The sequence below is a fragment of the Falco biarmicus genome, chromosome 6 (assembly GCF_023638135.1).
Source record: "Falco biarmicus isolate bFalBia1 chromosome 6, bFalBia1.pri, whole genome shotgun sequence".
Lineage (NCBI taxonomy): Eukaryota > Metazoa > Chordata > Aves > Falconiformes > Falconidae > Falco > Falco biarmicus.
In genome coordinates, this window is record NC_079293.1 from 27,873,841 (window position 1) to 27,890,376 (window position 16,536).

The 16,536-nt window shown below is 39.3% G+C and overlaps 1 protein-coding gene across 1 annotated transcript in view; it reads right to left on the minus strand.

Moving 5' to 3' along the window:
* MBOAT2 (membrane bound O-acyltransferase domain containing 2) overlaps positions 1-16,536 on the minus strand; it is a 100,622-nt gene that overhangs the window by 78,926 nt on the left and 5,160 nt on the right. Inside the window, exon 2 of the mRNA XM_056343756.1 lies at positions 2,939-3,084. Within this exon, the coding sequence (XP_056199731.1) occupies positions 2,939-3,084 (146 nt within the window). The remainder of the gene's footprint in view (positions 1-2,938; positions 3,085-16,536) is intronic.

Here is a 16,536-nt window from a genome sequence, read left to right on the forward strand (position 1 = left end):
TCCACAGCTTACCACCACAGCTACACCACCACCGTTATTTTGGGGGGTGTTTTGTTACTGAAGTTATACTTCAGCAATCTAGAAGAACACTGGTGGCAAACAATTGCCAGTGATTGGGGAAAAGCATCTGATCTTCAGTAAGCCATTTCTCTTTCACTCTGATACCTTACGTGCCTTAGTAGCATACTTAAACATGCTCAAGTGACATACTGATCTAGTTTTGGAATTTTCCCCATAAAAAGCAGTCACTATTCTCTTGTCTTGATACTGTTTTCTTTCAGCTTACCAGCAGCAATTTCCTAATTCCACTCCTCATCTATTCACAAAGAAATGTCTTCACTTTCAACAACAAGCCCAGTTCTAGGCAGCCTAAAATCCTGTGAAGTCTTCACATGATGAAGGAAAACAATTCACTTTTATGTTAATTGACCTTGAAAATCTTGACTTTTTATAGAAGATCCAATCTGCATACACTCCCATGCTTCTCTACTAGCTAGTCTCACCCAAGATATGGCTACCTAAAATTCAAATGCACATTTAATATAAGCAATTGCCAATTAAAAAAATAATTCAGATTCTTTTCATATGAGCCACCTATTAGCAACACTGTATAGCAAAGACAGGCATTAGTGAAATGACAAAAATTTAAGTTTAAAAAGTTTGCTTCTTAAACAGAGAAAGCAGCATAATAAGATATCAAAGCCCCCCAAAATGTGAGTTGATATGGAGTACCATATCAAGACTATAATCTCTGAAAAATATTTCTCTTTCAGAGTTAACAGGGGCAATATGATTGATCGTCAATTCAAAAATTAAAAGGGAGGCATTTAAATACAACATGAAGTAGTAAAGTTTAGCTACATGCAAAGGTTATTCTAGGCCTGTAATACTATTTGCTATTATCCCAAGGGAATTATCCCTTTTCTTCCTGTCCCACAACACCATCACAAGCACCAAAGGTAACCGAAAATCAGTACACCTGAAACTGAAAAGGACAACATAACTAATAAATACTCTTAAAAGGGTGCAGATTCCAAACTATTTCCCCCATTTAGGTTTGCATGAGATCACCTCCATATCTACATTTACTATATACACTGTATGGGAGAACACTAACAGTTTTCCTCTTGTATATACATATTACAATGCAATTGAAGAGTTGTTGAAGGTGTACTGTGGGACTGTAACCTGTATGTATACTTGATTCCTTAGGGAGGGGAACCAAACAAAACAAACCCCTCAAAAATCATGCTTGTATAACAAACACTTAGGCAATAGGAAAAAAGAGTTGGCACAAGTGCAACAGAATTACTAGCTTTTTAAAGAATGTGTACTTTTAACATCTCAAATTATGTTCTTACTTTTTGGCATTTTTAAAAAGCTTTTAGTTCTACAACTGTAAGAAAAAAATCTTGCAATAAAAAAAAAATCATTGCTAAAATAATTGCTTTAAGTATGATCCTAAGCATAGTAGAATACAGATTTCTACTATGGCATAACATTTCTCTCCAATTACCTTTCCAGGGCATATTGCTAGTGAGAGGCTTCCACAGATCTTTATTTATGTCTGCTGGGGGTGGAGGTTGTTTCTATAGTCTCCCAAACTTCAGATATGAGTATATTGTTAACACTTTCTAATTACATGCTACAATTAATAATTTCTGTTTTCAAAGCAATGAATATGGAACATGCTTCTAAAGCTTACACACACACAGTAGCATCTCCCATAGCATCCTCTTCATTTAGTGCTAAGACTCGAAGTCTTTGACATCAGATCTTTCTCTCAGAGCAGAATACTATGGCCAAAAGTTTAAGAAACACGTGGGAGTTATGGAATTATATATAAAGGTAAACTGTACCTGTAAATCCAAAGAAGAGAACTTACTGATTTTTCTTTTTCTAAATTTAAAAGTAATATGTATCAACTAATGTTGAAAAGCCTCTGCAACATGCTAATATAGAGGCTAAATCTGTGGTTTGGAATTCCTACATTTATCTATACATACTCTGTGTGTGCACAGACACACGGGTGCACACTGTGTGCATCTTCCCACCTGAACAACAGCTTGACTAAATCCCCCTAGTTCAGCAATACTCTACAACAATCAGTATAAAAAGTCTTCTATACTCCTCAAGCTAAGTAAGCACTTTGTTTACCATGCAACAGAACAAAAACAGCACTTAATCTCAAGCCACCTTGGGAAGAAGAGTGCTACTTTGCAAGCTAATTTTGAAGGAAAAGAAAGTTTTTTCACCAAACTAAATGCATACCCTTTACTAGCCCTACTAACATTCTGACCTGCTACACTATGAAAAGATCAAAATGTAAAAACAGCAGTCACAGAAATTTTGTGTTTAAAAAAAGAAAAAAACCCACCCAAAAACCAACCAACCAACAACCACAAACCCCACACACACCCCTTCAAAACATAAAAGAAAAAACCCACACACAAACTACTCTCAAATCAAGGTCAGCTCCTTTCCAGGTGTTTTATACTACTAGGAGCTTTGTAAGTACCATAGTTCTGGCCACTCTTCCCACAAAAATTCAGATGATTGCCGATATTCAGAAAAGACGCAGCAAGTTATCTCATGTAGTGAATATTTAAGAGAAATTACCTTAGTCATCAGATCTGTGCTGCGCTTCCAGAATACTTCTCAAGCAAGTTTACAGAGAAACTGGTACAAGTTAAACTGCACCTGCTCCATCCTCCCAAAACCACAGGCAGACAGCATGTTTGTCAGTTGCTAGTTTGTAAATGGAAGATCTTTCAAAATTTGTGCAACATGAGAAAGTTTAAGCTAATTTCTGTACATTTGCCACAGCTAAAACCCACCAAATTAAGTAATAAGGTTCTTCATAACAAAACTCTGCTTCCCTCCAAACAAGAAATGAAAGTCTGTAAATCCCTGAAAAGTGAATTTAAGTGTAACTTACCATCCAAAACAAAAAAGTGCAAGATAAAGGCCCAAGAGGGTTGCAACAACATGTCTTATAAACGGGCTAGTTTTGCTTGAATGAAGGTATGTTCGAAACCAAATAGCCGCAAGCAAGGCAAACAGTTGGCACACTACAAAGTTGACCTGCATAAAAAAAGAAAAGAAAAAAAGTCTCACACACTTGTGTATTAAAAATTAACACAAATATCCGCACATTATTACCAATTTGCAGAATCTTCGGCTCTGCCATGGCTCTTACTCCTGCATGTCAGCCTCAAAGAGCTGCTCCAGAGAGCCCCACCCTTTTTGAAGTACAAACCAGTGCTCCCTGAACAACTAAGAAAAGATACAGGAAAACTGTAGAGGCAATGAATCAAAAAAAAAAAAAAAAATCCTGTAAAATTTCTATATACCAAACCACATTATCACCCATGGAATCATTTCTACTCTCCCCATAATGCGAAGACCTGGGTTAGGGTTTTATTTGTTCTTTTTTCTAAGTGAGCGTGACTTGGAAATTCCTATCAGCTACACGAATCACTGGCAGATCCCTTCAGTGGCCTGTGCAGAAGCAGGGCTCAAAGTTTTTTTCGGTGGTATGTAATCAGATAAACAGCTTGGTTGCACACTGGGTTTTCTTGTACATTCAAGCAGGATAGTTTCAGAAATGCCTCCTCCCTTCAGGCCATTTATTCTAGAAGATAGAAAGTCTCTTGTATATGAAATATTTAAAGATGTTAGGGCACTGAAAGCACAAGTGGAATTAAAAAACCCAAACCAGCGAGTAAAAAGAATCCTTCTGACTGTGGCCTGAAAAAAAATTAACAGTAAGGGCAGAAATAATTTCCTCAAACACAGCAACTGCTACCAAACCAGCTTAATCTACAAAAAGCCAGATGAATTCCTGTATTTAGAAAAGAACATTTCCTACTCCATGGATTTCTTTTTTCTTCCATAGAGAACTGCCTAAAAATTTTCTGTATCTAACAGTAGCATTCCAAATCATCACAAGCAACAGCTTGGGGACCACTGCTTCAGGTCATAAGCACTTCCACACAAGAAACTTGCACGTACTGCATGCTTGACCAGTCCTTAGTACAACAGTGTTTTAGCCTGTTTGATGTCACTTAGCTGAAATACATACTTAATCTTAATACCACAGGGTACAATGACAATACTATTTTTATGTTCATGACAGCAGGCCCGATACTTATGTCTGCAGCAACACAGTGCACACCTCTAGTACTATTATTCAGCTAGGTCATTCCTTCAGGTGATAACAGGTAAGCGTATGCAAACATGGGTCTATTTAAAGTAGAATCTAAATAACACCACCCACCTACAGAACTCTGATCTTTGTACAACGGCATAGATTCCCCATTTGCAAATCCCTTTTTCTGAACCACTCTAAAACCTTCCGTAATACCAAGTTACACAAGCGTTAAGTGCTAGCAGAGAAAGAGGCTCAGAGGGCAGGGCTCCTCTTTTTACCACAAGCAGTTCCCTAAACTAAACAGTCATGCACACTTTGCCATATATTCTCTTACTCCCACATTTCCATTATGCTTTTAACAGTATTTGAAAAATGCTAAATGAGATATTCTTTCAGGGCATAACTTGACCTATTTTCTCTCCTTTATAAGCAATGATGCAAATGAAACAGAGCGAGGTTTATAACTCAGGATGAGTCTATGGATTTAGTGGAAAAGTTTCATACAAAACAGTGAAGTTTAATGAACCACTGAAAGGGAACCGATAATGTTTTAAAAGAGAGCAAGCAAGAAAAATTAAAGCTAATTAACTATGAATTCAGTATCAACATTTGTTTGGGGTATTTATTACAGAAATTATGCTATGTGTACCACAGAGTATGTTTCTGCCTTGGAACTTGCACCCCTAGCCAGACTACAAGGGGGAGGAAAACACAGAAGATTGGGACAGATACAAAGTGAAGCTGAGGTGAAAGGCAGATGGAAGAAATTGGCATGAATACCTGTCTGTAAGCGGACAGTTAGCATTGCTGGTTTTACTGAATGTCCACACATCACTGCTGTGGCTGCATTACAGATTATTTACCAATTGGTGTCTCATGATGCCCTTTTTTTCCCCCAGATTACCCCTCAAAGCAAAGTAGCAAAACCTAGGGAAGATGAAAGTTATCACCAGGCTCCTACTATTACCATGGCAAAGGGTAGAAGTGCTTGGCATCTATGACCTGTGTCATCATCATCTCTATAGGAGCAGGCACAAGCAAAACAAGAAACCTTGAATTTCACAATTCAGGATAAACCCGGTAGGTTTAGGAATCCAGAAAAACCTTGTTCAGAACATGCAAAAAGAATCCAAGAAAGATGCCCCCCTCCTCACTCCCTACCTGCTGACTCCTTTCCTGGGCACTTGCTCTTGCTTTAGCTATTTACTCAAATGACCAAATCCATATCTGAAAAACAATTTCCCATTAAATTAAAAAAAAACCAACCCAAACAACCACAAAACACAACAAGCACAACAGAAAGCCTTCCCTAATAAGAGTATTTTGAGAACAGAAATAAAATGCAGGAGTTCATAACTTTAGACCAAGCCCACAAGCAAAACTTCCAGGGACATCAATTCATAGCGTTGCTGTTTTAAACACACAACTAAATGACTCCAGGAACAAGCGTGTTCCAAAAGCCTTCCTCACAAGTGACTAAAACTATCAGTGGGTATTTTTAAACTGCTCTTCCCAAAAAATGCACAAACATATGCAGATTCGGATACATAAAAGGTCTTTCCACAATGTTCACACACTACCCTGCATACCTTCTCTACTCTTGCCAATCCAATCCTTACACTTGCCTTACAGCACACCAAAATGCAGATTACAAAGCACCAACAGTTTTGCAGACCTGTTATCACATCGAATCCTCCCAAAGCTTTAAATACATACTTGTAAAACTAAACTGTGGAGCAGTTAAGATTTGAAAGCAATGCAACTTCAATTTAGCCTTTATACATACCTACTTCTGATAATATTCTTTCTGCTGCTTTATTCCATTCTTTCCAGCAGGATTTCCAATTCATTCAGCAAATGGACAATTGCCCATTTTTTGCCCCCAACCCATTAAATGCTTACCATCTGCATCCTACTCTGAACATAAAACCCTTATATTTCCCCATAGACATGTCTATGCAGATCTGTCCATCACATGGGGAGACTGCATACAACAAATGCGAACTCTGCAATAACTTTACACTTCAGTATTCCTATTCTAAAGGTGGGTGACTGGCACACAATGATGAGAACCCCAACGGCAAAATAAATGCCCACAAACTTTGGTTGCCCAGTTTCAAACACTCAGTGCCTAGTTTTCCAGTCGGTGCTTTCAACAGAACTTTAACTGGAGCTGTCCTTTGAAAATACAACTTCAGCTGCTATTCTGAATATCCAGCATGCCTATAAATCAAGTCCAAAGTATCTGAAAATGCAAGCAAAATTGAAAATCATCACTGCCACATATTTTCATAATATTGTTTCTTCAGATCACTAAATCTCTGGTTTACTGGTGATTTGTATTCCAAGTAAGGGAAGGAGCTCATACAGAACAATTTGTGACCACTACTGGGCTGTGTTAGTCACATAGGTAATCCTCATCTGAGGCTTCTTCTGACTTCTGACCATCTGCTATCACAGGCCATATTCGCTTGCTAAACATTTTGAATATCTGAATTCTTACATTTTTTACAAGAAATGGAAAACACAGTATTTCTACCACAAAGTCAAAGCTTATCCATTAAAAACACCTGTGGCTTTTAGTCCAGAGCACATGTTTCTACCACTTCAGCTATAAGAAATATGTACTCAGTTTCACAGGGAAATAAGATCAATCCCTTGTCAATACTATAAGGGGTAGAAAGAGAAACAGACTGTGGGCTGTCCTGGTTTCAGCTGGGATAGAGTTAATTTTCTTCTTAGTAGTTAGTACAGTGCTGTTTTGGCTCTGATCTGAGAACAATGCCAATAGCACACTGATGGTTTTAGTTGTTGCTGGGTGATGTTTATACTAAATCGAGGACTTTTCAGTTCCTTGGGCTCTGCCAGCCAGAGGGCTGGAGGGGCACACAAAATTGGGAGGGGACACAGCCAGGACAGGTGACCTGAACTAGCTAAAGGGATATTCCGTACCATAGAATGTCATGCTGAGCGTACACAAGCTGGGGGAAGAAGGAGGAAGTGGGGGAACATCCGACATCATGGCGTTTGTCTTCCCAAGTAACCATTACGCGTAACGCAGCTCTGCTGTCCTGGGGATGGCCGAACACCTGCCTGCCCGTGGGGAGTGGTGAATGAATTCCTTGTTTCGCTTTGCTTGCATGCGCGGCTTTTGCTTTACTTATCAAATTGTTCTTATCTCAACCCTCAAGTTTTACATTCCTGTCCAATTCTCCTCCCCATCCTTCTGGATGAGGGGGAGTGAGCAAGCGGCTGCGTGGTGCTTGGTTGCTGGCCGGGTTTAAACCACAACAGGGCTCCTAAATTCTATCACATGCACTTCCAACTCCAGCAGCAAGACAATGCGTGTTGATGTACATGTTGATGTACAATGTAGATGGACAATCTGCACTGCATTTCGGTTCAAATCAGGATAAAGCTTCTGAAGCAAGCCTCCCAGTCGTCCTCACTGCACATGCTGGTGTGCATTGTACAGTGGTGCTCGAATATATAAACCTGATTTCTTTTAAGCTAAACTGAACTAAAAGATCTGCTCCAAAGGCAAGTGGACATTTAGCCTGTGGACTGACCTAAGCAAAAGCAGTACTTCCAAAATTACTATGGCACCAATGTTGGATCCTCAATGCCAACCACTTCATTCCACAGAAACATTTCTCCTGCACTACTTCCTGAAGTACACAAAGCCAAAAATTAACATTCAGCCGTTACCTTATTACGCCTCCCATCTTTACTTGCATTGACCAGTATGGAGCTGACATACACTTCCACTGTACCCACACACAGACACGTGAAGAACTGAAGATACAAAACTTGCCATAAATAGAGCACAAAAACTATCTGACTTCCTAGAAGATAAATGGAACAGCTAGTCAGATAACAAGTGAGCAGGAACAAGGACAAAGCTGGACATCATCTCAAAAGCTTCCACAAAAAACAGGTGCTTAACCAAGCAGTTATGTTGTTGTCAAATGTTATATACAGTAACTTCAACATCCAGGAATGGTATACTTGCATACCTTTTGAAAACTTACGTCAGGTTCTTAAAATATTGTGAGTATGGGCAAAATACAACTTCGCAACACCTCATGACTTGGTCGGATGTGAGCAGAACATCCACAAAGAACAAAGACAACACATTCCTAAAAGCTGCATGATTCATTCCTCAAGCCAAATTGTAACATGCCTCCTACAAGTTATAAAACCTGTTCTAATAAGCAGCTTCAGTTTTGTAGAAGAAATAAAAAAACCCTGATCCACTTAAAGCTGAGACACTGCATCAGAGAAAATTGTAATGCAGACACATAGAATAGCAAGTTTCACCCTCAATAGTTATAATTTAGCACATGTATAAGAAAATAAACATAATTTTTTACCTACTGAGGTACAGGTCATATCAATAGCTCAGCTTAGGAGAGTAGCATCTCAAAGTCCCCTACAGAGTGCAATGTGTAACAACGTTACGTGCACATGTTGGAACTAGAGGAACTAGTCCAACCCCCCGCTAAAGCAGGTTCCCCTAGAGCAGGTTGCACAGGATCACGTCCAGGTGGGTTTTGGATGCCTCCAGAGAAGGAGACCCCACAGCCTCTCTGGGCAGCCTGTGCCAGGGCTCTGGCACCCTCCCAGTACAGAAGTTCTTCCTCATATTCAGGTGGAACTGCCTGTGTTGCAGTTTGTGCCCGTTGCCCCTTGTCCTGTCGCTGGGCACCACTGACAAGAGCCCGGCCCCATCCTCTTGGCACTCGCCCTTCAGACATCTGCAGGCGTTGGTAAGGTCCCCTCTCAGTCTTCCCTTCTCCAGGCTGAACAGGCCCAGCTCTCTCAGCCTTCCCTCACAAGGGAGATGCTCCACTCCCCTCAGCATCCTCGTTGCCCTCCGCCGGGCCCTCTCCAGTAGTTCCCCGTCTCTCCTGAACTGGGGAGCCCAGCACTGGACACAGCACCCCAGATGCAGCCTCACCGGGGCAGAGCAGAGCGGACAATGACCTCCCTCGACCTGCTGGCCGTGCTCCTCCTAATGCACCCCAGGGTCCCATTGGCCTTGGCCACCAGGGCACACTGCTGGCCCATGGGCACCTTGCTGCCCACCAGCACTGCCAGGCCCTTCCCCGCAGAGCTGCCTCCCAGCAGGCCAGCCCCAGCCTGTACTGGTGTGGGGGGTTATTCCTGCCCAGGGGCAGGACCCTCCACTTGCCTTTGCTGAACTCCATGAGGTCCCTCTGCGCCCAGCTCCCCAGCCTGCCCAGGTCTCGCTGAATGGCAGCGCAGCCTGCTGGGGTCTCAGCCACTCCTCCCCGTGCTGTGTCACCAGCAAACGTGCTGAGGGGACACTCCGTCCCTTCACCCAGGGAACTGATGAATCAGTTGGACAGGACTGGACCCAGTACTGACCCCTGGGAACACCACGAGCCACAGGCCTCCAACTCTATCATTATTATACTATTAACTGCATTAAGCTATCTACATAACAAGTTTTCCATTTGCATTATTTGTGCAAAAGCTAACAGTTTCTGATAAAACTTTTAAAGACACTTATTCTAGTCTTTTAAAAATCTAAATGTAATTCATGCCATGTGTTTGTAAAAACAAAGTTATTTCCTAGGAAAACAGTGTTTGAGGTTACCAATTCTTTACATAAATAAAAAAAAAAGTCACTGTATGCCACAGGGATTTTCATCAAGAGGAAATTTTGGCAAAACTTTTGATTTGAACAGCTAGAATTCTTCAACCTTCTGACAATAGGCAGCATCTTTAATAAACCATTGAAGAAATTTTTTAAGTCCACACTAAAAAGAAATATAGAAGAGATTATCTCTCCTATTAAACTAATTTTTAATACAATTTTTATCCACTAATTCAGACTTCAGGCTAAGATTCCTCTTCCCATCAGCTATATTTTAATATAAAAAACCAATCATTGCAGCCAAGCTGTCCAGAATCCTGCTACTTCACAGCACAGAAGGCACTGGCCTCATTCAGAAAAGCAGCCTAGGCAGCAAGGGAATTTTACTGATACAGAAAACTCCCAAGTGGATAGCACAAATTAATCGTACAGGCCCGCACAGCCTACAATCCAGTAAGCAGCAGCAATATTGGTTGTATATAGTTTTGCTTACTAGCTCTAGCAAGGCACTGAGAGGCAGTCGGAAGAATTAAGTACCTCAGAAGAGAAACAGTCATGTAGTGGTTGGAGCACCAAATAAGATTCAAGAATATTGCACATTGCCTCTCTTCTGCCAACGACCCACACAAACTCGTTCAGAAGTTACCTTACCTTTGTGCCGCTTTATTTTCTCATTTTTAACAAATCTTCTCTGACGAGAAGAAAAAAAAAAACAACTATTCAAACCTATAAACTACAATGAATGCCTGTGGCCTGGATAACACACCCTGGATGAATTAAAGCTGATGTGGCTTTTTTTGGTTGGTTAGGTTGTTTGGTTGGTTGGTTTTTTTTCTTTCTTTTTTTCCCCCTTCATTTTGTGGCATTTTTTTAAGCTATTCTTTAAAAACAAGGCAGTTTAGTTCTTATAGCTGATGAAATACACTTTGGGAAAAGATTACCCAAACATCAGCAGAAGCACTGAAGCCTATGTGATCACATACAGAGCCTAAACCAACCATTTTAAGATGCAAGATGTTTCATAGGTAACAGTCAAGGACCTATGGAGGCAACGATCTTGCAGCCAAAGATTTAGGGTTTTCTCCCCATTTTGCCAGACTATGGTATGTTTCTTCCATGGAATTCAGTTTTTCTGAGCTGCATAATGTCAGCATTACTTGTCTCCCTGTCTATAGTCATTTTTTGTCCCCACTCTACCAGGGAAACAACATTACCACACATGCTTCCTGCTCCATCTCCACAGGGCTTGTGAGTAAGGTGCACTGAGCAGCACACCTATTCCCCCACCCTTAGACCTCTTTTCAACAACTATCATTAGTAGAGAGAAGAGACATTTTAAACAGATGTTTTAGCATATGATCTACACAAACACTGAAAAAAACGCTTGCAAGAGCTAGGAGATCAAGACAGAAGAATGTACATTTTGTTTAATAAGAAGCACTGATCTTCAAGTTAAGGCTTTGATTTTTTTCTGTATCTGTAGGGCTATTTTAGCAGTAACACTTTAAATACGAATTCCTCCAAGCATATTTGTTAACACATATTTGTCAAAAATTGCCAAACTTTATCACAATTAATGAAGCCTTGGTTGTGCCTTCCTTCTCAAACATCAGTATTTTCTTGTTCCTGCTGTGAGTTAGGTCAAAACAATTTTCCTTTTTCATCAAAACAGTCAGCTGCGTAATTAAAAACATCTACAAATGGTCACAAAAAGCTACTTATAACACAGGAGAGCTGATGTTTCTCCACAGCAACGAGACAGCAATACAGATGGATCTTATGTTCAATTTCTAACCTTCATCCAGTATAAAAAGATCAAACAGCTTGTACAATTATCTAATAATTAAGTGCCAAACCACTAAGAATTGAGGAGTAAGAATAACTATGATTTGAAACCAATGATTAATTTTCCATCTATTTCCTGAAAATTGCTGCACTGATACTAAAAGTAAAAAGAACAATTTCCACAGTAAAGCTGAAAAAAGCAATTCTATGACAAGAATCAAAATCAAAGTGTTTGGTAATTTTCTTCGATTTATTGGGAAATATCAGAAAGAGGAGTCCAGAAACACTGGCACAAGTATCTGATAAGAGTTGAAGAATACTTGAGAGTAATTCAGAGAATCTTTCTTCTCTGACAGGAAGAAAGAGGCATTCCTCGTTCAACTTAAAGATCATAAATGTTGTGGCAATGCTTTCAAATGCATTTTTGATTCAAATAATAACCAGCACCTTACCTGATGAAAACAGTAAATTAACAGGCCTGCTCTGAAGTCTCAACCTCACTTCATGGGTGAAATATGACAAAATGGAGAATATGGAGCAGTGGTTATTTTGGGGTAGTATCAGTATGGGAGATGTTAATGTTAAGGTAGTGTGTTCTTTATAGCAATGACTGCATTACTTGCATGTTTTACAGCACCTAGTGTGAAGGGACACTCGTTTTCATATGGGACTTCCAAACACAGCCACTCTAATAGCAGTCACTTCCTTGAAGTGCATACACTAAACATCTGTGTTAGTCAACTCTAACAACTGGCAAAAGCTTTTTAATTTTGCACAAATATACTTCAATTTCACATTAATTTACTGGCACCTGTAAAGACTTATTCATCAGATTATGAACACTTTCTTTCCAAGCTGATTTCAGGCCAAAACATCAAAAATTGTCGTGACATACGTCAATAACAGTACTTCTATTTCCAGTATTAACTTCAAATTTCTAATTTCTAAGTCTTAAGTATGCTGGAGAGAGTGAAGAATATGATGCAGACACTAGTAATCTGGTTTGTGCAACAAATGAGCATCAAATCCAATAAGCTTTTTCAAACAGGGCATAGTAAATCATCACACTAAGAAAAACTGTACAACTAAAGATGTAAAATGAAACATTAACATACAAATTTTGTAGTGAAAACAACCAAACCTAATTCATTAAGGACAGGAAGGCATCAGCTGAAGTGTGTTCTCTCCAATAGGCTCTTAAGGATTCAGCATTACAGATAAAGAGCTGTCACAGGTAACACCTATTTATTCACAGGAATAGCCAAAGTCTAGGAAGCAAGTTTGGTTCAAAGGTGAAAACTGGACTAAGAATGCTGACTTGGGGGTTTTGCTTGTGTATTTTGTTTTGTTTTCTTCTTTCCTCAAAAAACAATAAGGACCTAAAACACTTGCTTCTGTTAAGCAAAAACTGGTTTGTCCAGTTACGAGTCACAGAACTCAGACTACCAGAGAAGAAGGGTTTACAACATCAAAACACAACAGCCTGGCATTATGTTGGCAAAACACAGTTTCAAAGACCAACTCAGCTACTGTTTTCCAGAAGTGTGGTTTTTTGTCACACACTGATGGTGCACATGCACATAGCAATTAACCTCAAAATCTCTACTCTCCATCACATGAATATCAGCAACATAGAGGACACAGATGTTTTTGAACAAGTTTTTATTTTAATGCTCAGAGAACTACTACAGTGCCTGAAATTTTGTAAAAACTTTACAAGTTACTTTCCTAGCTGTTTAAAAATAAAGCAAAATAACTAACATCTATGGAAGTATCCTTCTCAAACACAACCAGAAACAGACACTTTTCCCATTAAGATCTACCTCAGTACTTCATACTCTGCTGATACATGAGAAACTGAAATCCAGCTTAAAATAAGCAACAAAACACAGGAAGTAACACTTTCTCATACATACAGCCTGCAGGAATCCAGTAACAGCAGCACTCATTTTAATTAGCAAATAAAACAAATATATCCATTTTTAAAATGGTCAGCATCTCAGTGTTCTCCATGGGATGGGCTGGGGGTGGAGTGGAGGATAAAAAAAGGAAAAGGACTTCACCACACACTCCCTTGAATGAACCCAGTCAGTCTCTACTTCTCCACGTCTATTCTCCTGCTCTTCCCAATTCCAGAATCATCTGCATGAAATCAGCCACCTACAAAGCCTCTGAACACAACAGCAGTTCCATAAACATTTGCAATACACAGCAACCCGCAGTACTAATGGGTACTACTTCAAGCTACTACAGCTTTTCAAATTAATTCAATGTTATTTTATAATATTTTAATAACCTTTAGAATTATGCTTCCATATTAAAATATTTTATCTAGCTTTTTACATTCAATCCCATTACAGATAATCATTTGTTAACATATTCTAAGGCTATACCCTTCTACACATCTCAGTCATCATTGGGATTCTTATAGATTCCTGCAAATTCATGGCGGCCTCAACTTCTTTCTAGCTTTTCCACTGTGAAGAATAAAACCCCATTCATTATAGTCTGAACTGTCAACCCCCTTTGAGTGACATGCTTAGTCTTCAATTAATTAATTATATATATGTGAATGATTGACAGGAAACAGTAGAATCAAGAGCATTACTCACCCAGAAGGCAGGTCATAAAGATTAAGAATGATTTATACAGGTAGCATTACAGTACAGAATATATCACCACAGTTGAACAACCAGTGTGCTCACAAGCCATGTTTCAGAGTAAGAGCACCTCTTTCTCCTTCAGCTTAGGCCACTTGGATTAGAAGTAAAAGGAACACCAAAATCACAACTACAGCAAGTGACACCAAAACAGCTTTTTCATCTTTGGTTATATTATTCCAGTATAAAAGGCAGAGCTGTGCATGTTTTCCTTTGCAGAAGATGGCTTAGCTGCTGAAAACATCACTTAAAACAAGCAGGCATAACTAGCATTTATCTAAATTTGCAGACCAACTGAAATTGCCAAACAGCTATGTTCACTTGCAGAAGTGCTAAAAGACTAATAATGATGAATTTAAAGTACTTTCCAAAGCAAAGAAAAAAAATCAAATATTCATACTGAAAAATTTCATCAACATTCTTTGTAAACTAAATACTGTAAGGATGCCCACATTAAGCAAACAGGTTTTCACCTGTGTGTGTGCGTGTAAATTTTCTCACCTTCCAGGAGAAAATAAACCCCCAGTTTAGACTCCCTCATTCAAAGGCTTGGAAAACAGGAAAAAAACCTGGGCAACTGTTATTCAGGAAAAGTGCAAGTTAGTCAAAATAATAAATGTAAAGACATACTGCAATCAAGGCTGCAAAGTATGTATCACAGTGTTTCATTAGGTCAACGCAGGAACCAGGTAAGCAGGAGTTAAAGTCAACAAATATCAGTACTAATGAACGAAGACAACAAACATCAGTGCTAATGAATGATAAAGATGACTCACCTATCTCAGTTTTATCAGATTTCAGAACTGCTGTTTTAAGTCAGCATTGTACCCAAGGAAAAGCCCAGGAGGAAAAGATCTACATAGCTGTGGTACAACAGATTTACAGCAGTAACACTTCAAAAACAAACAAAAAGCAACACCGTGGTAACTGTCTACTAAGTAAATAAGCGACTCCTGTCACCTTCTCTATGCCTTCCTGTTTATTAGCCTGTTCTTTGGGCACTCCAGTATTTCTTTACAACGACCCAGGACTGCAATATTTTGTAGCAATTTCTGAACCACATTTTGAATTCAGAATTGGCTTGTACTGTGGTGAACATAGGTCAGGAAGTGCTCACACTTAACCTACCTGAACGAATTGCTTAAGGACAGGAAAAATAGTATGACAAAACAAAGCAGGTGACTATAGGCTGTTCAGGTAGACACTTTATTTTAGATGTCTACTGTAGAAGCCTTGAGCTGTAATTACATTTGAGTTTTTCCACTGCTTCATGAAAACCTGGAGAAAATATACCCAGGATGAAATTGGCAAGAGTATATCAGAAAGAAAATTCACTGATGCCTCCCTAAAAATTGAAGTAGCTCTATACTTTACATCCTCACAACAATATTCATGAACCTGAACTACAGAGGTATTTATTTCTTGTACTAAATCTTTCTACCACTTAATAAATGGCTTGTCTTTTCCAACACTGTAACTAGTGTCTGCTTTCTTTTCTTTTCCAACTGTTTGTTACAGCTTCCACTCCTTCCTTCAAGACAGTCACTTCTTGCCAATTTTTTTCTCCTATCCTAACAGTTTCAGCCTTCTCAACACATTGCACAGTAATTTCAACAAACAATATGCAAAGAGTTAAGTCAACACCTAAAAAGTAATACTAAAATCTGGGAAGGCATCACTGCAGAGCTTAGGACCCTTCTGATGACATATTACCCACCTTCCACTAGTTCAAAGGGAAGTTAAGAAACCAGTAAAAACTTTGCTAGTGAATCCAAACCATTCAAAACATCCAATCATTGAGAACAGCACATACAGAATGGAGAATGGGACTACTTTTTTCCAGCTTCTTTCACCCACTACAGTCTCCATCTATTGCCATGGGAGATCAGGCTTTGCCATCCACCCTTCATTCTTCTGACTGCTGCTAGCAGCAGATAAGGAAAGCACAAAGCAAAGTAGGGGCACAATTTTCCTACCCTACTCCTCCCTTATCTTCAGTGTTTGGATTTTAGATGCCCACCAATGCTACTTTTACTCACTTCTATTACTTGTAAGTTTCTGTGGTCACATCAGAAAAATCAAGTAAGGTGCTGCTCTGTGTTTCACACCTGCATACAACAGTCTAAGAATCAACAGTGAAAGAGAATAAAACGTAGGACACTCTTCACTTTTTTTATAGTTTCATAATGCTTAAGACAAATATTAGGCCATCTAAATTCTGGACAGCTATACAGGACAAACTTTTTGATTTCCACTCCATGTTTAAACAAAAAGGTTTTTATCAGACTAAAACATTTCAGTCCTCAGGAGGCTAG